Source organism: Xiphias gladius, unplaced genomic scaffold (genome assembly GCF_016859285.1).
Source record: "Xiphias gladius isolate SHS-SW01 ecotype Sanya breed wild unplaced genomic scaffold, ASM1685928v1 HiC_scaffold_1474, whole genome shotgun sequence".
Taxonomy (NCBI): Eukaryota; Metazoa; Chordata; class Actinopteri; order Istiophoriformes; family Xiphiidae; genus Xiphias; species Xiphias gladius.
Window position 1 is genome coordinate 127,501 of NW_024401804.1, and position 23,949 is coordinate 151,449.

Here is a 23,949-nt window from a genome sequence, read left to right on the forward strand (position 1 = left end):
GATTTAGTGCCTCTGCTCGTTTTCCGTGAAGATTCTTATTTATTTTAATAAAAATGTAACAATTTCTTCTGATGTTATTCTTTATTTTAGGCAATTTGCGGCGCGTCTGTTGTAATACGCTGCAGGACGCCCTGCTTACTTTAAAGAATATTTAACAAAAAGAAGACAGATTTGTCAAAGGTTAAATGTCGTCTAAACACAAGCAGCTGTACAAGAACTTTGTCTACATAAGACACAGTCTAAAACTGCCAAATTTTAATTTAAATCCGGATCTGTCACATCAAAGAATAGGAAAGTAAACAATCGATCAATCCATCCATCACGGATGGATAAACTGGATGGATTACTGGATCGGTGCACCAGACAAAAGGTATGGGGACCAGGGGCCCAAGGGGTCAGGGGTTAGCCAGAGCCTTTGTGTGAAGTGACTGTTAACATTTCTTGTGGCAAAGTCAAAAAGCTACAAAGACTACAGACAGTAAACCATTACAAAGAGACACAAAACAACCACAAATATATACATATCTAACACAAAGAGACACAAAATGACCACAGACAGAGGCGAAATGGCGACCAACAATGTGGCTGCGTGGATTTAATCCATGGTTCTTCCTGTTAATGTAGGAGGGCTGGGGTCCTTTTACACAACTGTTCCCAAGGGCCAATTTTCTCATCTTCTGTCCATGGGTACTATAAAATAGTGTAAGTGTTAAAGTCTTGCTGGTATCTGGGTGTTGTTTAAAATGAGGATAACGAGCTTTAATCAGTTCAGTTCAATGGAGAAGCCTTTGTGTGAGAAACAATCCTGAAGGAACATCAAGGAACAGTTGACCTCATGTCCAAGGGCAGACTCGGTGAAGGAGAGAAACAACTTTGGATGAGGTCAATGCGAGGTCAACGTCAGCGTCTGGGCAGAGGTCCTGGTTTAAAATAGCGGACATGGATGCAGTGTTTCTGGTCGTGTGTGGATGAAAGTTGTCTAAGAGCTGCTCACTGCTTCTTTTATAGGATTTGTCGCATTGTGCCCGTCTTAACGAAGGCAGGCTTTTCGTCTGGCCTTCGACTGTGGCCAAACGCTCTCTGCCTGTAGACGTGGTTGGATGACATTAGTATGAACTTGATCGTTTGAAGCATTCCCTGGCCTTACGGCTTCAGAAGAAGGTACCATCTCATCAGACTTTCAACACTTTGAACAGACTGACAGACGTTTACTGTGTTAAATTGGAAATATCTTACAGACTTCTGCCTGTATGAGGATATGAAATGAACCTGTCGTTCACTGACCAACGTCTGAGGGTAGGCTGAAATTTTTTTTTGAAGTTTCGTGTTGTGTGTGTTGGTTTCCCGACCGTTTTGTTAGTGCTCCACTGGCCTAACGTCCCCTTTTTTTTCACCGTCTTTCAAAGCTGATTATTCAGAGATTATGTAGTAAAGAGGGGGCCGCCCTTGGAGGTTGTCATCTTTGACGTAAGCAACCATTAATTAAAAAAACAAAAAACAAAAACTGAACTCCAACTCTTACAAACACCGGAATACCATATCAGAGGGTGGTCCAAATGGATTATATTTGAAAACACAATAAACATGGCCTCAATTGAAGATAATGTGCCCCTCAAACTGTTGGGAAGACAAGATACAAAACTACAAAACAATCTTTGTGGGCCTGAATTATTTTCAGTGGTCACCCAAATGCGTTCTGTTCTGTGGAATACTGGAAAATAGGTGTATTGTATCTCTTCTGTCGGCTCATTTATCTTCTCTTATCCTGAAGGGGAAAACAATCCCTCTACTAAACTGGTGTTTTTGTCCTCAAATATAAAATGGCCAGAAACTTTCTTTGCTTTGTGATGCATTTCTCACTGTTATGGCCAACATGAATGTAATTTTTTTTTTAGATGTTTTCCCATCAGAAAATACAGATGTTTTTGATGATGTAGTTTCTATGCCTTCAGAAGAGATGTCAGTGGATACTTTAAATGTGAGATGAGGTTGCTCTGCTTTGCCGTATCGATATTGAGCTTTGGGTTTTTCTCTTTTAAAAACTCAATGTTCTGGTTAGACTTTGAAGTCAGTGATGCTGTTGAAGCTCCTTTTGCTGCAAGCAGGTGGGTGAATAAGTCAACCGACCTGTGTTTGTGTGTGTGTGTGTGTGTGTGTGTGTGTGTGTGTGTGTATGCAGGCATAAATAGCAGATGTACGTTATAGATGAGTCTACCTTGAGGCTGCGAGTCGGGCTCACACAGAGGCGAGTAAATCTGTCGTCCTCCATCTGCCACTGACGCTCATCTGCATGTCTTCTTCAACACCCACAAGATGTTTTCTAAAACCTTTGGCCTCATGCGTATCTTGCCTCCGTGGCCTCAGCGTAGAGTTCAAGTTTAAATGCGCGGGACTTTTTGTGAGATCAGTGGTGGGATATCTCGGATTTTCTCTTCGTGTCTTCCTGCATTTTCATGCTTTTTGCGTAACTGAACCTCCTCTGCGTTATGCAATTATACCTGTCTATCTTTATCTCAGAGTCTGCAGGCGGCTCTTTATTCAGTTAAACAGTTGGCCTGCATGATTACGGCTGAGAGGATATTACCGATTATTTGGCCAATATTAAATGTTTATGTTGGTCGCAAAGGTCCATTTAAACTGTAATCATACCTCAGACTCAAAATTGTGTGAAGCCTGGTAGAGCTTTATGAGTTATACTCTAATAATAAAATCACGTAACCACAGCTTGAAGCTAAATAAAAAAACCTTCTTTTACTGTTGCCAGTTTTCCATTTAGTGGAAATGCTCTGGCCTTTGGCGACACCTGTGATTGGCCTGACAGTAATTATCGCACCTCAGCCAAGTTAAACTGGAAGCCAAAAATGTGATTGTAATTATTTTTTGATAGATTCTGCGGTGCGGCAGCAGTTTGCAGTAATAAACAGGATTGCTCCCATAATCAAACTCAACAACATCCTCAGTGTTTATTCTGGATTTGAAGGCGTTTACTGTCTGGAAAATGTTTTTTTTTTTTTTTTTCCCTGAAGTCATTTTAATATAAAGGAGAAAAATGCCAACTAGCCCTTATAAAGCAATGTTTAGACCAATCAGAAAGTAGTATTTAACTACCGATGCACATGTTCACAAACGATCATAATCAACATCTGTGTCTGTTCCAAAGAGTTGAGCATCGTCAAACTTCAAATGCGGTGACACTAAAAAGATCAAAAGGACCCTTTCTGGTTGTAAACAGACACAACATATTACTGTGTCGAAACCTCAGTGCTGATGTTGTTTAAGCAGTGATATGAAAGAGCTCCTTTATTCTTTTCTGCCTGCAGTCACCTGGATAATCACCACCTGTGGGACCCCAATGAATTTGCCGTTTCCTGCTTCAGAATCATCATGTACTCCATCCAGGTACGGTATACGCGTGCTGGGAAAAGGCCGTCTCAGAGCTACAGCAACGGAGATGGGGCGTTTGAAGTGGTTTCTGCCCCTGAACACACTGGCTGATGATGTATATATCCTGCAGATGTGCGTTCGAATCAACACCTTTATTTTTTGCAAAACATCCAGATTTTTTTAGTAATTATTTGATGGAACATTTTCTGCCTCTTTGAAGTAGCGATAGGGGAGAGATGATGGGAGACGGGGGGCGAGATGCAGCGACGATCCAGATTCAAACCGGGAACCTTTCAGTTTATCGTCGGCAGATTCTCAAAGCTATCCAGGAGCAAGGTCTCATCAATCAGAGATCACTGTTACCATGGAGACTTTATCAATGTTGAGCCTGATTCTAACGCAAATTCACATGTATTCGTTCCAAATTACTGTTAATATCATCAGAGAAACACAAATCCCCGCACATTACTGTATTATTCCCAATGTATGTGGACATAGTTGACAATACTTCAGCCATACATGGTCTTCTTCAGGTCGGCTTCCCGTGAAGATGATTGTCACCCAGCACACGCTGAGATTTATTGGATGAGTTTGCCTCGTAGAGGTTTTGCCTGGACCCTACAACCATATTTAACTCTTAATAAATAAAACCTAAGGATGTTTTTTTTCCCCCCAAACTTTAGCTTTGATTGTTGCATATTTAGTCATGAACATTTAATGCTTTAAAGAGATACTTATTCAAAATTATTAAAGCTCTCCAATGATCCAAATTGTCAAGGGTTTACCAGATAACTTCATTCTCTTGTATCCAACAGAGGACAAATACATTTTACATTGTGAAGCTGAAGCTAGTGTATGTTTATCCTTCAGACTGCTGGTGCAATTATTTATGCTGTCAATCACATTCCCCAGCATACAGCTGCTTTCTCTCTTTCTCATTCACACTCACAAATAGCCCTTCAATAGCCCTCCGTCCCACTCTCTCTCTCTTTCCTCTGCCTGTTTGTTTAATTGCTCGCTTGTCCAGGAGTTCCCAGGTGACACAGAGGTGCTGCCACAGATAAAACACAATCAATGGGGATGGAGTCGCTGTGTGTGTGTGTGTGTGTGTGTGTGTGTGTGTGTGTGTGTGTGTGTGTTTGTGTGTTTGACAGGAGTTGGCAGAGTTTTGTCTCTCTGATCTGTCGGGGGGGGGGGGGGTTTATGTCCGTCTGGCAGGAGACGGTAACTCTTTGATCTGAGTGATGAAAAACAAACACACCCCGGGTTTGTCCTGCAGAGACGTAGAGACACATTCGATCATCCAGAGATTGGACCATTTTAAAAGAAACATGCTGATGATGATCCTTACATTTTGAGGTCTGGCTGTGGTGCAGCAGCTCCGGGAAATCAATGGCATCAACGGTAAAAGTCAGGACTTGCTGTCGAGGGTTGGTGCCTAAAGTCAACGCTTTGCACCGATGATCTGTTAAAGAAGGGATGACACGAAAACCGACTTCTACACTCAGGAGCAGGAGCCAGACCCTGATACACTGCAGTCATTTAACTTTTCACTTTTAAAATCACTTGTAAAATCGAAGCACTTCAACAAAATAAAACTGAAATACATTTCTGCCAGGAAATATGGCTAGTTTCCTAAAGGAATAGTTTGAGCAGTCACGTTTTTCCATGTCTCTGTGGCTCTCCAGGCTCAGCACTCCCACCACGTCATCCAGCAGGTTCTGAGCCACCTGGACACTCACAACAAGACCACACCGCGGGTCAGAGCCGGCATCGTCCAGGTCCTCCTGGAGACGGTGGCCATCGCTGCCAAAGGCTCAGTGGGTGAGTTGAAGCACCGGACTGGTTCCCACTGCGGGACCACCGACTCAGGAGGTGGTAGAGGAAATAACACGTGTTTTCAACTTTTTGTTCGAAGATGCAGTCAGTCAATTGAGTTGTCATCAGAAAATGGATCTCCAGGAATTCCGATAATCAATTCATCATTTAGGTCATTTATCAGGCAACAACGTCAAACACTGTCTGCTTCCTCAGATCTTAGGATTTGCTACTTTTCTCGGTTTAGTATAACCATATATTCCATATCTTTGTGTTTTGGACTGCTGGTCGGAAAAAAACAATTTATCTCAAGACATGGTGACGGGCATTTTCCAATAGATTGTGACATTTATAAACTAAACAGTTAATTATTTAATCAAAAAAAGCAGCGCAAACGAAAAAAACAAACAAAAAAAACCCCCAACATATGAACCCACAATGAAAATAACCGCTGGTTGCAGCCTGGTATGAATATAGTTTTAGACGGGGATGAACCTGATGTACAGTAAAGCAGGTAAAAGGGAGTCTGGAAAGCAAACGCATGCAGTGTGTCACACTTTTAAAAGCAACAGCTGTTGTGTTTTACAGAGACAAGAGAATTACAATGGAATAAAACACAGACCGAGTTATGAGGATCAATAAGCCAATTATTAAAAATGTATAATACATGATATTGATATTTTAGATGACCTTTAAAAGGCTAAAGGAAACAGATTGGTATTAAGGTGCGTTTTTAAAGACATCAGTGCAGGCGGAGACCTAAAGGTGAGGGCAAACTATTCCACAGTTTAGGGCCAACAACACAAAATTCGTCTACAGTTTGAATAAAAATCAACTTTTTTTCTGGATGTAACAATGTATGTTATTTTTTAAAGTCCCACTTTTACATCATGTCAATATTTAACATGAATGTGCACATAAAGTAAATCTGTTGGTCGACAATGAGTTTGTACGAAGACACAGACGGTACTTTGCCTGGAAGATTAACAGAGGAATACTCAAGCACCTCAAGTGAGTCTACGATAACAACGTTAGAGTAATATCATGATATGCAGGTGCAAAGTATTATAGTTGAGAGCAACTTTTTATTGGCTGTCAGTTAAATCTGCCAGATATTTTCACAATGAATCGTTTTGTCTCAGTCAATAGATTAAAATGGCTTGTTTTGTCAAACTATCACTCCAAACCTCAGAGCTATTTAGGATACTAGATTAAATAAAAGAACCAAATCTTCACCACTGAGAAGCTGGAATTAGGTAAAATTTGCTTTTTTTCTCTGGTTGGTTTTTTGATTGTTTAAGTCACTCAAAACAATCAGTTACATAAAATAATTGCTGATTCAGCTCTGCCGTGGCTCACGTGAAATCTGAAGCGTTAGTCAAATGTTTGTGTTGCAGAACACATTTGAAATGAGTCTGCTTACCCTACTGGTTCACTTCATTTGAAGCAGTCAATTGAAAATAATGAGTCCGATATATTTCGCTCGCTGTAATGGGTTTTGGAGAAAATGGCACACGGTGCACCTCCCACCGCAGAGGAAGATTCGGATCATCTCTGCATTCAGATAAGATGATTGAGATGAAGCTTGTTTAAAAGATGGTGTAACCTGCACACGCTTACCAGACCACCTGGACAAACACTACACAACATTACAAAATTACCAAAAAATTCTAAATCTAAAAAGAAAACTGGCAAAGTCATTTCTAAATGTATGTGTCTATATATGTATGTATGTGTGTATGTGTATAAATGTGTGTGTATATATATGTGTATATATGTATACGTATACACACACGCACACACATTTTTTTTCCTCAAAATGGATCAAGAGTGTTTTGTAATTTAATGATTCGAGGCTTCGCTGTGCTACAGGCAGGCAGGGAGGGTGACTGGCTCAGCTGTAATCTGAGGTGTTGCTTCCTGTGACAGAGTGAATTAGGACAACTGGACCCAGATACAAGTCTTATACTGTGGACTGTGTCTTTTCGGCAGTTCATGTCCATGTTTAATGGCTGTACTTCCCTGGGAACCTCTGTATGACTCCTTTGAAACCTTACTCAGTTTGGTTATTCGGTCTGGTTTCTTCTGAGGCAGAACACAATAGGTTTCTCTCTGAAACTCTGAAACTGCTCTAAACTGGTCCTGTGCAGCCAAACACGTGTTATGAATTCTTGAGAGGACCTTACTTTCCAACAATACAACATGTGCAAGGTTGAAATCCGGGGAAATGTAAAAAAGCGGCGCACAAAACAAACATTTGATTGAATGGTAGCGCCATAAAAACCAGACTCTTGGGTCTGCAATGACGCACTGGAGCGAGCTGATACAGACTCTGTATTATACTGTCAGACTGTGGAATAAGATGATTTTTTTTTAAACCTTTAAGCTACTTCAGTGGAAATAAAAGGGGAAAACTGGATGTTAGGGGCTTAGATGAGACAAACATTTTAAAAATGGGTCAGCAACCTTTCTTGTGGGAAGTTTGACTCTTGTCGCTGCTTCGCAGTCGCACAGAAAATTAGTTGGTAGGTTCCCCTGGCCTGGCAGCAGTTCAGTTCCCCGCTCGGGAAGACAACAATCGTAGTGGTTGGAGTTGCTGAGGGAACCTTCTCCCACTCAGGTTTTCACCCTTTGTCCCAGCTGGAAACCTCTTTTATGGTGGCTGTGCGGGTGTGTGTGACTGCAGGTCCCACGGTGCTGGAGGTGTTCAACACTCTGCTCAAACACCTGCGGATGAGCGTGGACTTTGAGCTGGGCGAGAGCTCGAGGAGAAACTCCAGCAGCAGCGTTTCGTCTGGCCGCGCCAAAGAGAGCGAAGAGCGGATCGTCCAGAACGCCATCATCCAGACCATCGGTACTTCCTTTCTCATTAAAGGAGAGGTCCAGATTTTCTCCTGCCTTAATACAATGCACACAGACTCATGCACAGTCCTGGTTCTGTGCAATACTTTTCATGTGGAAATAAAGACTGTTGTCAGAATGAATAGAAGGCAGAACGTGTTTTAACTCCTCTGATAAACGTTAGTCTTCGTGTCTGATAGCTGACTCATCGCCCCCGTCTCTCTCTCTCTCGTCTCTCGTGTCCTCCTGCCAGGCTTCTTCGGTGGAAATCTGCCAGACTACCAGCGAGCTGAAGTCATGATGTTCATCATGGGCAAAGTGCCTGTGTACGGGACCCCCTGCCACACCTTGGACACGGTCAAGATTGGGTGAGTCACACATTTATTGTCCAGGAAGCCCACGGTTTCCACATGCTGCTGCGGCCAATCAAATCACAGCTCCCAGAAGCGCCCGCTGCTGGATATGGGGGGGGTGGGGGCAGAGACACTTTTGCTCTAAGCGTGTTGGCTCCACCTCGTCCCTTCTTTCCCAGGCAGCACGTTCAGCACAGACACAGTGAACACTCAGGTGGTTCAGGTTTCATGAATTGCGATTGGAAACATATATATCGTCCTCATCCAAAGTGAAGTGTGTCTCATCTGTCTTCCCTTCGCCTCCTGGACGCCCCGCCGTGAATCAAGCCCCTGGATCACAGAGAAAACGGCTGGTCTTCTTCCAAAAAAAAGAAAAACAAGCTAATCCCTCAGGCCTCAGGGGTGCAAGAGCAGATAATCCCGAATCAAACGCACACTGTCCTCCTCCTCCTCCTCCTCCTCGACCAACAGGCTTCCTTTCCCCCGTCTCCTTTCCAGGTAATTGCCGGGAGACAGAAATTTGACTCTGCAGCTTGTCCGTGTGACTGGGCAGAGGTCCGTGCACTTACACTGCGTTCAAGATCTGTGGCTGCTCACGGGGCCTTTATTCTTCTCCTCCACATTGTCACACTGCGTTGACACTGATATCTGGATCTGATGCCAGTCTTTTACTGAATATTAAACGTTGGCCGGTGAGTTGCTGGACTGCATCTGATGTGATGGAGGCATCGATTGGATCGACAGATGATTTTTTAATTCGTTTAATCGTTCGATCGTGTCTATTTTTAGTCATTTTTGTCAGTTTCTGTTTTAGAAGATTCTGCATCTGGCCCATATTAAGAATTTAGTGGAAATGCTTTTTGGAATTTTCACCAAGTTTAATTCAAAACCAAAGACATTCCCGTTGGCCCCCTCCTGATTTCTTGCTCTTCCGCACTCACATTTATTTATTCAACCTACTCTTGAACCAGACGCTGGTACAACCTCCTCAACTGACGGAGCTGTCAGCAGCCAGTCAGGAGACGGTGCCGTGCTGCCTCAGGATTTTGTAACCGAACTGTGAGCGGGGCGCACGCTTTGGGTTTCTCCGACGGTGTTCGTATCAGAGACGGTGAACCAGGTGAGACTCGTGTGGCTGTTCCAGGAGTTCCAGCGTGGGGCGGCTGCTCTGCAGGCGCGGCGAACCGTACCGTGAGTGGGTGGAGGATGTGAACAGCATCATACTTCTCAAAACTGTGTGTAAGGTGTTTGGAAAATAAAAGGAAAAATATCCCTCCCACCTAACCCCGAGCAGTCAGAAGACCACTTAGGCCCTGGAAGCAATCAGAGTTATGGATGTGGTACTCAAACATTGCACAGTAGTTTATGATACTAAGAGACAGGACTTTACAGCTCTGCACAGTCCTCTCCTCTTCCTCTGCTGGCTGATTATTATTATTATTAATTTTTATTTGATTTTTCTGTCCCTCAGACATCAGGGCACCAAGAGGATCCAGACCATGCTGCTCAGCTCCCTCATCATGGTGAGTCCTCCTCTTTAACCCATCCTTACCGTCTGAAGGAACAAAAACCAGTCTGCCCTCTGATCAGATCAGCCGGTTGTTCCAGTAGCGCTTCAGACCGGAACAAAAAGGCGAAAAAAGCTAAAGCCACAAGTGGCTTGTTCCCTGGCTCTTTCCTGTTCCGATCAGATGATCTTTTCCTACTGAGTTGACAGAAGATTCGGGAAAGCTTGGCGGCTAACGGCACATTGACGCACAGTCGGATTGGCTTGTGGTTTGTCCAAGCTCATATGACATGTGACCATCGCAACTCACATTTGACCTCAGTGACCCTGATGTTGACGTGTTGTCGTGTGAATTGTTCGTATTATTTGGCGAAACCAAAGCACTGTTGCGATGAAAAATCCTTAACAAAACAATTGCACTTTTCTGCAAATTTTAGCGAAGCAGGCAGCATCACCTACCTATGATAATAGAATATAGAAATACATGACCCCTGATTCGATCAAATGCAGCTCTGAATTGGGCAGCAGATAATAGTATCTCTCTATAAATCAAATCATCTCAGAGACATGGATTCACACTATAAAAGTAACAACTTTGTAATATTAGCACAGATTAATGAAGCTTGGCTCGTATCTGTCACTGATTTAATAAAAATACAGTAAATCAAACCTTCTCTGGTGTAGAGGAGGAGAAGCTTTTAATATTTCAGATTTTTGCTGTAATCAACCAAAGTATGGACTAAAGACGTGGCACCGGCTAACTCCGTACTGACACTTCTGAAAACAAAGATACGACCACTGACATTGACACTGACATTCAAATGGCCAATAATGATGAAGTCATTATGAAAATAAATCCTTTGAACAAACAGAGTAGAATATATGATGAACCAATAAATTGTTAAATAATTAGATAAATCATTAAACTGTCTTATTACAGCTCATTTTAATTAATTGTAGACACACACATTTTCTAAATGCCTTTTTTGAAAAGTGTATTTTGGTGTCACAATGCCATTTTTCCCAGTCAGTCTTAATCATCGTACATGATATTGGCCATTTTAGAGTTCTGGCATGTCAGGGGTAAAACAAGACGCTTCCCCCACTTTAATTATCTGCTCCAGTAGGAAACACTCATCTCACTGAGATGAGGGGGCACAGGTGGCGCCAGCACACCCAGCAGTGATGCACGCGAACACACGCATGGGTCTCAAAGCCACAGCATCCTTGTGCGCTGCGATTTATTATCCGTGTCTGTCCTCGTGCCCCCTCGGCTCGCTCCCCTCCCCGTCACCACCTGGCTTCTCAGTGCAGCTGGAGGAGAGGTGAAAGGTCACAATATTTATATCACGTTGCAGCTGCAGATGGGGCCGAGGGGGGGGGGCGACGGGAGGAGTGTGCCTGTGTGTGTGCAGTCTGCTCTGACACTGTAGACTGTCACAGCAAAACCCAGATGTTTTAGGACTGCTAGTGACAGTGAAGGCTGAAGCTGAATCACTCGCCGGTTCGGTCTCTTCGTCTTTGGGGTGTGAACGCAGCTGGAGGCGCAGAGAGAGAGCGAGTCGGTAAGAGCGACGGCAGGGACAAAACAAGACTGTGGGAGCTAGAACATGGCAGAAGCACAAACGGTACATGCAGGCGCCCTATGTGTCCATTTCCTATGCGGCCTCATTATTAAGATCTACAGTATAGTGTCCCAAAAACTCACTATATCCACTTTGGAACCACGCAATTGCACAGTTTGGCTCATTTGGCGCTCGTAGCACACACCGGAAAGATGTAGCCGTCAAGTTACAGTACTATCGAGGTACCCCTCAGGGAGTAAAGGAGATACAATTGCTGATTTCTCGAACATCGCTGAAAAATAGGGCAGTTGCGTAACTTGAGGCATTGACAGGAATCTGCCTCGTCAAGCCATACGGTGTCATGACACACGACACGACGCCGTCTTTAGTCTTATTTACCTGTTCTTGAAGCAAATGTGTCTGGATTTAAGTTGTAACTTTGCAAACTTAGTTCATGCGCCGGTGCTTGTGTTGAGCTGAAACTTTAGGGTGTAACAATTTACCGAGGACAACCACCAGCCCCACCCCAGGAGGCCCGTTTCAGCTGCTCGTGACCATGACCTTTAAGCTCTGTTGAAGCAGCGTTTCTCCACAACTTATCACATCATGCTGTGATGAGTCGACTCCCATCTCCCACTCCATCCCCTGCCTCTCCTCTACCTCAGGTAACCTCCGGCTTCAAGTCCAAGTCCATGGCGGCTGCGCTGCCTCCTCCTTTCCTGGACCCGCTCTTCTCCATCTCTCTGATGGAGGACAGCGAGCTGAGGCAGCTGGTGCTCGAGATCCTGCACAACATCATCGATCGCCATGACAACCGCGCCAAGCTGCGCGGCATCAGGTACAAAGTACACTCCTCAGACTGCATATAAGCAGCGATTTGTGTCGTAGACGGTTAATGCTTTTCTACATACAGTGTAAATTACACACATTTGATTTTTGAGAGCATAAGAAACTCAAGTGCACTTAGGTGTCAGTATCAGTGGCACTGATGCTGGTATAATTCTGATTTTGTTCTCTCTGTTTCAGAATCATTCCTAATGTTGCAGCATTGAAGATTAAAAGAGAGAAGATTTCCAAGCAAGATGTCGCATTCATGAAGAAGGTAGAATATTAAAGTTACTTAAGATCCTGCTGCGCTCTTTCCGCAGAGATCACTGTTCCTATCTTGTCAACTGAGGGTCTTAATGGCTCTGAAAAGATCCTTCACGGAGGCCAGCAGCTGTGTTCACCTTGGGGTCACAATAGACGTAATACAATGCAGTTACAATGGATTCCAGTGCAGTCCAGGTTCACAGCAGACAGCGTGTCTGAATGTTCACAGAAACTTCTCAAACCACTGCTAAAGCATGATAATAAGCACCTCTCCACTGTCCACGCATTCGCTCAGTAAGTCCAACACACTCAATACGCAAGAGACAATATGGCTCAATAACACAACTTTCATTTGCTGATAATATGGTTAGCTGTGTGCCCCCTTCACTCGTGGCTTACTGACCGGTAAGACACTCTAGAACTTGAAAAGAAAATCAAACACGAAGAAGTGAGTGCGTTATTAAGATGTGGTTGCATCTTCAAGCCATAAAATTCTCATCTAAGGAACATCAGCACATGACATTTCCAAAAAAGGGCCCACAGTTTAAGTTGTCCACCTGTCAAACACCTAAAGGAACAACCACAGAGCTGGAAACGTCACTAGATGTTACCTCTCCTCACTTTACCAACATCATCTCCAGCGTTCAGAGCACCAACTCTGATCTGCTGTCAGGGAACATTAATGGCATCTAATTGTATTCATTAGTGGTGAATACAAGTCATTGGCCTTCACTTTCCATTGGGCTCCACGTCAAGCAAATAAATGCACGGTGCAAGGGTTCGAGAGCTTGAATTTTTATTAATTCTATAAAATAAATAGGGCTGCAAGAGGAGACACAGTTGGTTATTATTAGGCCGAATCAGAGTAAATGGGATTTGCATTTTCATTCGCATTGTACATCACATTAACATTTTCATTTACAACATCGAGAGCGGAGCTGTTGTGTTTTATTCAGCATATGGTTACAACTAATGATTATTTTTTATTATCGGCCAATCTGCTGGTTTTCTATCACCCAAAGTTATGTCTTCAGATGTTTTGCTTTGTCCACCAGACAGTCCCAACCCAAAGATATTCAGTTTGTTGTCATTAGTTCTTTGAAGGAAGCTGCAAGACAGACCTGGGTAGCCCAGACATGCACTTGATGTGAATGGGGAACGATGGTAGTGGCCTCTGCCAGCAAGGCCGACTCACCCCTGGAAGGATTTTTTTCTGGGTCATGGTAGTGGGTCATGTTCAGAGCCTGAATTGCTCAAAGCTGTGAACAGAAGGTCATAGTTGGTTGTCCTGGGGAAAACCCACAAAACCACTGGTGGACTGAGGTGAAGAAGAAGGTCAGAAAACAGGTTTTGGTGGTCGCAAGAAAAGAAAAAGTGGGGTGTTGCAGGAGTCTAAAGTACAGCAAAAATCCCTCTCCACGGCCTCCTCAGAAAGGCCACAGCAAACAGACAACTCAGGAAGAGAAGGACACGGCCAAACTCAGGCTGTTCTCACCGGGACTGGGAATATAGTTTGCAAACTAATCTGATAATAAATTAATCAGGCAAAATGAAGACTTGCCAGATGTAAAACTGCATCTAGAAAGGGTTTATTTAGTATCGATTTCTATATGTTTCTTTCCTCTACCTCTTCTCTTCTTTCCTTCCATCCCTTCTCCTTTCTCTGTCCTCTACTGAAATGTTTCCTCTCTTTTGTGTCCGCTGTGACTTCCAGCATGGCCAGCAGCTCTACCGTCACATCTATCTGGGCTGTAAAGAAGAGGATAACGTCCATAAAAACTTTGAGCTGCTCTTCACCACCCTGGCCATTATGACTATTGAGCTGGCCAACGAGGAGGTGGTCATCGACCTCATCCGGCTCGCCATCGCTCTGCAGGTAAAATTAATGAATTCATCCATCTTAGTCACTTGAGTTGAGGCTAATTTATTAGAAATTTTGAAATTCAGCAGTGCTGTTGTACCAACGAGAAACCTTTTGTGAACCCAAAACCAAGAAAAATCATCTCTAATCTGTCAGATTTGAAAGTTCGTTCATGTTCTTGGGAACATCACTTGACAAAATAATCACAATATAATGCCCATTCGACAGCTCCTCTGGAGCTTTCGGTCATGTCACATGATCTTCCTCAGCAGATGTAGTTGCCCAGTTTTCTTGAAACTGTAGATGTTCACATTTTCATCCCTTTGACCACTCTGATCGGGTTATAACACTGGTTAAGAGCATAAATGACCAGAAATCAATAAAAGAAGTTATTCAAAAAGAGGCTGAATAAAGGAAAGAAAAAGATACAGTCTAAAAGTCACTGAGCTGAAACAGTTTTTCCTGAAAAAGGTAAACATTTTTACTTGACAACAGCTCTGTTTGGCTTATTTTGTCTTTTTGTGAACAATAACTCCAACTGTCAGGTCAATGTAGTGGAGTAAAAAGTTCAATTGCCCTCAAGTTAAGGTTCAAGAAGCCTTGTGATGATGGTGTGTTTATGGCTTTATATTTCTGTGGTTGACGAGCAGGTGAGCCGTCGTTGTCAGCCGCCGAGTCATTAATGTCAGTAGACTGGAGACCGCACGCAGGTCCAATAAAACCTCCTAAAGGTGTGAGGAAAATCTGCACAGTCGCTCTGACACACACACCAGCTGCTTGTTTGTGTATCCCACTGAGATCTTATCATCCAAATGTCACAGCGTTGAAGGCAAGAAGCAAACACAAACACACACACAGACACAAAGACCCACGCAATACCTGCACTGGGAAGATCTTCAACCCTTTGGAGTCTTATGGGATAAGATATAAGGCGCAGAAAGCAACAGATGTACTCAGATGGGTTTATATTTGATTCCTCAAGAAGATAAAACATGTACAAACACACACACACACACACACACAACTCAGTACTTGATCATTTCACTGGTATCCCAATATCTGGTTTAATCCATGTACAGGGCTTAAGGAGTTTAAAAAACATTTTTTTAATTTAATAGTCAGACAGATTAAAAACATTCATATGCCCAAATATACTGCAAATAATTAAATTATTTTTCAAAAGAGTTTTAAAATAATAAAATAATATACAATATATATATATAATAATACATATCTTAAACAATAAAATAAGTCCTACGAATATAGTCCATCTAGTAATGCTACAGAGGTTTTTCTTTTTCTCAGAATGCACAACATCATTTATTATAATATAATTTTATTAATTTATTTGTTATTTTAGGGTTTTATATACATAAAAGATAGAAGATCTTCTGGATCAGTGGTGTAAAGTGTTTTCACTTCCTTGGCTTGAATCTCTCTCCATTTTGATCTGTGTCATAAAGAAATAAGTGAAAATACCTAAGTAACACTTTTACAAAGTTTTTGATGCTAATAAAGAGGCGTTTTGTTTTGGAAATATTCATAGTTTCTCAGTGACCAACAAGAAATGTGCCAACACTGAGAAGTTTTCTCTGCGGAGATTTTAAAGTCATAAACTCGTTAAATGACCAAGTGATGCTATTTGGTATCGTTTGGTATTTGCTATACTGTTGGTGTAAATAGAAATCTCCACCAACAAACACCATAAGTAGTAAAATTGTTAATGTGTTTGCTAAAGTGTCCCTGGTTTATGCAGGACATGGCTCTGGCCAGCGAGGAGAACATGCCGATGTTTATTCGCTGTGGCATCATGGCGTTGGTGGCGGCGTACCTCAACTTCCTGAGCCAGATGATCGCCAACCCTCCATTCTGTCAGCACGTCAGCAAGGTGGGTCATCGGCTCATTCTGACTTCATTGTCGCGTTACCTTACTGGACGTCACTGGTTTGTCTTTCACCGCACTTGTGAGGCTGTTGGTGTTGGTAGTTTGGATGTTGGAGAAACTTCACAACGCTTGGCTGTCGATGGCTTTTTCAGACCATGTTGTAAAATTTCCATTTCTCAAACAATTTAAGACTTGCTCTTGCTCTGTAGACTGAACTGTTTAAGGGTTTTAAAAGGCTGATGATGCACCGCTGTTTCTGGCTGTTAAAGCTGGTTTTTTCTTGTAGTTGCTGTCATTCTCCGTTATGTACCCGCTGTGCAAGTAAAATGGTTCAAACTGAAAACCATTTGCTGTTTCCGTTGTTTTCTCTCCAGGTTATCGAGTTGAGGAACATGGATGCACCATACCTCCTCCCAGAGCACATCTTCAGAGACAAGTGTCCGTAAGTGTCCACTAATGAGCAGATTGGATGTTTGATTTTAAAAAACATTTCTAGATTGATTGAGTTCAGGCTCAGCAAAGTGGAAGAACCAGTTCTATGTCAAGTGTAGAAAATAATGAACTTTGCGACACATACTACACATAACCAAATCCAATCTAAGAAACCCACAAACTACAGCTTTCACAATCATCATAATCCTGGGGTTGGCTATCAAACCTCGATACTTTTTTTTGTCTCAAACAGAAATGTCTCAGTACAACGAGAGGTGTCAAGTACAGAAAGTTGACAGCGAATCTAACATCTGGTCGTATTCTTGGTCTTGTTTACTAATAATTTTGAACTTTTGAACTTTGGCTTCTTTTGTTCAATGAAAAAAGTGTTTTTGTAGAAAAACATGCTTATAATCATCAAAGTAAGGTACCGAAGAAGAGTATCAGTTTGGTATCGTACCCGAGACCCAGGTAAGGTATCCGCATTAGCACTGAAAAAACCTGGTCTCAATTCGACAGCGCCGGTTTGTTTGAGTGATTTAAACTTCCTTAGACATCTTAGTCAATGCGTGTTCTCAGTAAGACATGACATAATGTCAGCCCAACATGAGTAGTCAGATATACAGTACATACCAATCTGTTTCTATTAGGGCTTAACCATTATTTATTAAAATCATTTCCACAGTATCCCTGTTCAAAATTCACTTGCTTACAGACATTGCAGACTCCTGCCTTCATTAGCAGTCTTATTTCGACTAGCCAGCCGAACCGGAGAACCAGGCTCATTGTCTGGCCGCCACAGTGGATTGTGAGAGCCCAATATAACTGTGCCGCAGCCTGTGGCGATTGGGTTCTAACATTCTGCATTTTAACCATTAACACAGACAGGTGACCGTTACTAGGTTAAAGTTCTAGCATTTCATAGAGTCTTACAGACAGTTCTGACTGTGGAAGTCAAGTCAAATTAATTCTGTTTATATAGCCCAGTATCACAAATCCAGAATTTGCCTCGAGGAGCTTTGCGATCTGTATAGAGTGTGACACCTTCTGTCCTTAGACCCTCGATTCAGATGAGGAAAAGCTCAACAAGAGAACCAAAAAAATTCTGGACACTGAAATTAATTGAATTAATTAAATTCATTAATTGAATGTGTTTGGATATCTCAGGACCGAAACCTTGCAAATACAGTGAGTGCAAGTGATGGCGTGTGTGCAGGATTCTGTTTGTTTTTTTGCGGGATTTTTTTCCCACATTTATCACCTTCTGAGAGGAATCAGAACATACTGTATATGGAAACATGAGTGGGTGCATAGAATCTGTGAGACACAGACACTGAGCTGTAATTTCCAGTCAACTGTCCTACACTGGTAAACAACAAACCTGCTTTTTTTTATAGTTCATTTGAGTCCAACAAAGCTGCAGTAAACAATTCACAGTCCAGTTTGTAAGGTTTGATTAAAGTAATTTTAGTATATATTAGCGCCAATAGTTGTATTTCAGGAAAACTTTATGATTATCCTCATACTACAATTTACTCTGATATTTTTTGCGGCCATAATTGTAAGATGAAAATGTGATACCAGCACATCCCTAGTGTAAACCTGCAGTCACTCTAAGCTCTATCTAGAGCTCCCAAATCACCAGTCATCTGCTGATGAAACCGGATCGTAAGACCCTAAGAACCAGCACCTATTTCTGGTTTTAAAACCCCCTTATAGTATCACCCTCTGCGGTGAAAGATGCAGGGACTTTACATGCTCAATTTGCTCCATTGCCTTAGAGCTTCAAGACAGCTCAGTTCTCCTTTGCTTAGATTATCTGGACAACCCAAATGTCCAAGCAATTTAATCACCAGATTGTTGAAATACAAATAAATCGAAATAAATAGTTTCTAAAGATGCTGTATGTGTGGTTTTACTGGAAGAAGTTGATCACAGTCGTAGTTTTCATCCCTCACCCTCTTCTTTCCAGACTCCCCGAGTCTTTGGACAAGGAGGACAGACTGCTGTACTTCCAGACATCCAATATGGCGGAGTGTCTGGCAGGACCGGGATACAACGCAGAGAGACTCTCCATCCCCTATGTGCCCCAAGTCACAGGTACGACTGGCCAGGTCACCACACACTAATCACACAGCTTTACAGGCTCTTTTATAGAGCTTTGACGGTGTTTTTAAAAAATGTTTTCACATTTTAATCCTTTATTGATATGTAGCAGCGACAGGCAAAAAAAAGGTCCCTAACTATAACCAAACTGTGGGTGTCACTACCACATGGTAGGCTACTGGGAAGCCCGGAGTTTTGAGTTTTAACACAGATCTAGACATAAAAAAACAACTCTCGCTGCCTCCAGGAACTGTTGGCACTCTTGGTGAAGATTTAGCGAAAAAAGGCTTTGAAGGATTAACAGCTTAAAGAGTTTTTTCAGTGAACAGAAAATAAACTTAAATAAACCTACTGTGTGGTCTGCTTTGTCACACTGAAGGCTGTCATAGTCAAGTGTCCATATTTCACATGAGAACAACATGGACCTCTGTGGGATTTCATGGACAAAAATAGTTGCTTCTGTAGGAACAGTTAATCCTCAAGATTAGGTTTCTTTCATCGTTTTCAAATCTAGCCTTGGAAGTAAACTTGAAACCCATAAACACAAACGGCAAGAAAGATATTACGTCATGTTTTATTCTCTCCAAGTATCAACTTTAGCCTTGTTCAAAAAAAGTGATGAATTTAGATCACAAGTTCCTTAAAAAGACATCGGTTTGGCTCAACCACACTTTGATTTTCACTGAATTACACATCTAACATGGTGAGAAAACTGTCTGCTAATTGCCTCGTCGTTGGTCTAACAGAAAGTGTGCTTCTGTTTTCTTCCCTCTGTCATGCTTTCGTCTAACACAGTGCTTTACACAGTAGGAAAAATCCTCCACAGGTGCAAGCAGACGTCCAGAGGTAACCAGCTAGAGTAGGACTGTAGGCGAGGCTGCTGTGGAATTAGACCCAGTTACCTGCTGTCATTGATCTCCTGTCATGGTGGCTGCAGATAAACGATGTTAAACGTTTTGGTCACTTTGGTCGTCATGGTCTCTTAAACAGAGACAACTCCAGTCGCTGCAGAATTCCTGCTATTCATTCTGTCTGATTTGACAGTAGAGAAAAAGCTGATAAATGTAGCCTTAAGATGCTTTTTTGTACCAGCGGTATTGAAAGCAATCTTCGAATGAGTCTTAAGTGCTAAAAATACACATCCTATGGAATAATACATCTTTACATAGTTACCTTAAGAGGGGATAGAACCCACAACCCTGGCAGCTTAGATGCTCTACCGTTGAGCTACACAGGACCCAACCACATAGAAAAACTGAAAGGAAAAATACCCCAAAACCTTAGTGGATCCAACAGCATCAGAAAAATTCTTGTAGCTTTTACGTATTTCCTGTCATTTCCAATGATAGTTGTTTTGTGTAGTTGTAGACATCATGTATTAAAAGCAATTGGTTTAATCACTTCTGCACTATTTTGCTTGCATTGCATTCGGACATGTTATGGTGAGTACATGAACTGCAAGTACATGACCCGTGCAGACTATGAATATTGTAGTACTTTTCGTTTGTTGTTGTGCATACGTTAATGTAGAAAGTTATCTTTTAATTGTGTAGAGCTTCATTTTTTGTCATTATACAAAACAGGACAAATAGCGCCTGGCGTTTGGTGCTGGGCAGGTGGTTAAAACTCGGTCTGTCTGAGCTTGTTTTGTGGGAACAAATGGGAACAAATTAATAAGGATTGAAGGACTCTGCGCATTCAGAGAACAACTTCATGCTTTAAAGGAAGCGAAAAGGTGCGTAGAGCTGCAGAGTCGGTGTTGATTCTCAGTGGGTTCGGCACTACGGGCAACACTTTCACCTGAAAGTTTGCACCAAATCAGTGAATTAGCGTGGAATCACTATTGCAGACCACAAAGTAGATTCCCTTCTTTCTCCACTTTGTTGAACTTTGACATGCCAAGTTTTGACATTGTCCGTTGCGAACCGCCTTGACAGTGCTGACCTTTGAGGGAACAAAGAGAACCGGAGTCCAAAATGCTCGACCATATGAGCTGTCAATCCATCCAGTTTTATATAACCCTGCTCCGTCAGTACAAAAACTGCTCCACTAAAGAGATGCATCATGATTTATAGCCATTTATGAGATGAAGGTACGAACACATTCCCTTGAACCAACTGCCTTAACTGGTTTTCTATTTAGCAACTAAGCCGGTTAGCTATTATTCAGCTAAGTTATTCAGATCATTTCTAGAACACGTGCATAAAAAAATACAAACACAATCTACCCACCGACATACAAAAATTAAAAAAAAAAGGTTGCCAGAGTAGCAAATAATTGTCCACATGTTGCTTCTCCAGTGTCCACAGTACAATGATCATGTCGACACAGGCTGGAATTGTAGAGGCAGTTCAGATAAACCATACGTAAATCAACTTCTGTTGTAATGACCATTAATTACCATAACTCAAGACATTTTCATTTCTCTTTGTGTTGTTTTTCACCTAGAACAAGGATTTCTTTTTTCCACTGATCTTTCTGATTTATTTTGATTGTCAGTAATCCAACAGATGTGAGATCACTTCCATCTCGTAAAAACGTTAGATTCTCTTTGCAGCTTGAGTTTCTGTGAAAGACTAGCGTTAGAGATGGTCAGTATTAAAGGGCAAACACCGAATGATTGTTGAACTAAATGAGTGTGCTGGCTAACAGTTAGTTTTAGAGCAGGGATTAGAGCTAAAGACGAGACATTTCATGTATCATAAACACCTCCATTTGAAAAAAAATCTACATGAGCTCTATAACAAGACTGACAAACTGTACTTACACAGCCGTTGGTAAACCTTTTCCTTAAGTTTCTGGTTCTCTCTACTGCTGCCTTGTTATGTCAGTGATCTTAAAATTAAAGATAATTCTGCTATAGTTTTGTATTATAGGTAAGAGTGTGAGCCAAATGTCAAAAACTCTGTCTCTGTCTGTCTCTGTCTGGGTCTCTAACCTCAGTTTCCTCATTAGAGCCTTGAGGCTGGCTGTCATACCTGCTCAAGGTGCACAGCAAAGGTCACTGTGTCTCATCCAAACAACAATTAGAAAGTGCCGCTGTTTCATGTTTTTCCTTTCTCCCTGTTTTTACACCTTGTCTGGTCCGTTGCTTCTCCGACCCTTACCCGATGACCTTGACGCTGTTTTTTTTCCCTCGGGTTGAGACAGTAGCTGCAATTCAGTGGTTTTTTATTTTTTACCAGCGCAGACCTGGATGAATACAGAAATGTTTGAGCGGGTGGTGTTAAGACAAGCTGTCCTGGGGGGGGGCGAAGTATCTGAAAAGTTTATTGCTTTGTGGGATCAGGATCAGGCTTTGTGCCTTCCAGAGTTTAGGCCACTAAAACTACTTGGTTAGGGTCAGAGAAGGATTGTCTTCATAATTTAAGGCAACCAACACCGACTGCTGGCAGGGGATGGGATGCGAACGGCCGTCTGTGGTGTCAAGGTCAGCCACTTTCCAGCCATGTGCCCTGATCTCTTTCTCAGAGGTTTTGCCAAGATTTAACAACGTCACGCTACAATACTTCCTAGGTTGAGACTGAGTGAGGGCAGTCAGTACTCGTACAACCACTGGAGGTCGCTTGTCACGAAAACGTATACATTGGTGGTTGTAGGAATTTGACCAAATGGCTGATGCTGCCGTTTTTATGGAGCAGACAGTCAGTTTTATGTAAAACCGTCGAAGCTATATGAAACATTCGGGTTTCACTGACACTGTGCTTAAGTGGATCTCTAGGTGGACTTACAGGGGACTGTTGGAACAGCTCTACCATGTTATTCTTTGATGATTAATTGTGGGAATTCCATTTGGGCAGGACTAGTCTCGCAGTCCTTATGAACCACACTGTGAACTGTTCTGGTCCAGTTTTTGCTCATACGCTGAACCCCTGTGTTATTTAACAGTACAGTAATGACCAGTTAGCTGCCATAATGGCCGATGGTATGTGTTCACCCAGAATCACAGGCTCCTTCATCTGTAAGTGTTCATACAACTACTTCGGGCTGGGTATCAAACCTCAAACCATTTCGAATGCAACACGTAATTGTATATAGAACTAAGTAGTAGTTTTCTGTACTGATGCTGCCAACAAAGCGAACACAAGAGTTCACATTTCTGTCCGCGTGATTGTCCCGCTCGTGCCGTTTTGTGCGATAGTTTAGACAGTATGTCAGGGTTCAAAGTGGATGTGAGTCCTAGCGTGAACTTGTCTCTGTGGTCCTGCAGATGAAGACCGTCTGACCAGGAGGAAGAGTTTTGTGGACACAATCTCCCTCCAAGTGGACATCATGTCCAACAGCATTCCAGACAAGGTCAGATCTAATTTTCCTTGAAAGGGAACAATGTCAGGCTCTTTCAAACTCACACCAACACACACACACACACACACACACACACACACACACTTTGTGGCTGTCGCTAACCCCCAGGATGCTCAGGGACGGGGATGTAGAAGGACAGAGAACATTATGACCTGCACACAAGCCTTTAAAATGCCAATATGGAAATATAAGATGTATTTTATACACACATATACATACACACACACACACACACACACAAATATGCTTTTATCTGTTGAAGGCTCAAAACTTCTCATCATTAGCCGTAAGGTGGAGAGTCAACTCGAGCAGCAGGCTGTCGCCATGATTTTTGTTTGAACCGGCTCTGTTCTTATCTCTCTGCAGTCTCAGCTGGCTGAGGAGATCACGTTTGAGACCCTGAAGAAGGCCATTGGTAAGATCAAGGACACGTTTTTGAGACTGTAGAACTTTTACTTTAAGCCTCTCCTCACCTTTCTGTGGACTCGCCGAAGTGTCTGGCTGAATGCAAATGAAATATACGATTTGGCTTTTTTGTCAAGAGTCCCATCACATTTCAGGCCACCGCTGCCCAGACGAGTAACCAACATGTGGACTGTAATGTCCTGTGAATTATAAAGGTTTACTGACTGGCATGGCATGGCTGACAAAACCTGGTAGTGAAATCATATTTCATACACGGCTCACATATAAGGGGCCTGCTTTAGGGTCTGATTTAAAGATCACATTTCAGTAAAGACCAAATATACACAAGTTTAGAGTCACTGGGATTGAAGCTAAGTGAAATGTAGTGAGGAATA

At 42.3% G+C, this 23,949-nt stretch overlaps 1 protein-coding gene across 4 annotated transcripts in view; it reads left to right on the forward strand.

The window, feature by feature from the left end:
• Positions 1-23,949, forward strand: part of efr3a (EFR3 homolog A (S. cerevisiae)) — a 123,895-nt gene that overhangs the window by 94,334 nt on the left and 5,612 nt on the right. For 3 of the 4 annotated variants that reach the window (XM_040123063.1, XM_040123064.1, XM_040123061.1), the window contains 13 exons: positions 3,321-3,399; positions 5,073-5,208; positions 7,889-8,056; positions 8,297-8,411; positions 9,868-9,919; positions 12,134-12,306; positions 12,495-12,570; positions 14,275-14,436; positions 16,178-16,309; positions 16,681-16,748; positions 18,711-18,838; positions 23,055-23,140; positions 23,516-23,564. In XM_040123063.1, coding sequence (XP_039978997.1) covers positions 3,321-3,399; positions 5,073-5,208; positions 7,889-8,056; positions 8,297-8,411; positions 9,868-9,919; positions 12,134-12,306; positions 12,495-12,570; positions 14,275-14,436; positions 16,178-16,309; positions 16,681-16,748; positions 18,711-18,838; positions 23,055-23,140; positions 23,516-23,564 — 1,424 coding nt within the window. The remainder of the gene's footprint in view (positions 1-3,320; positions 3,400-5,072; positions 5,209-7,888; positions 8,057-8,296; positions 8,412-9,867; positions 9,920-12,133; positions 12,307-12,494; positions 12,571-14,274; positions 14,437-16,177; positions 16,310-16,680; positions 16,749-18,710; positions 18,839-23,054; positions 23,141-23,515; positions 23,565-23,949) is intronic. The other variant, XM_040123062.1, reaches the window with a different exon arrangement.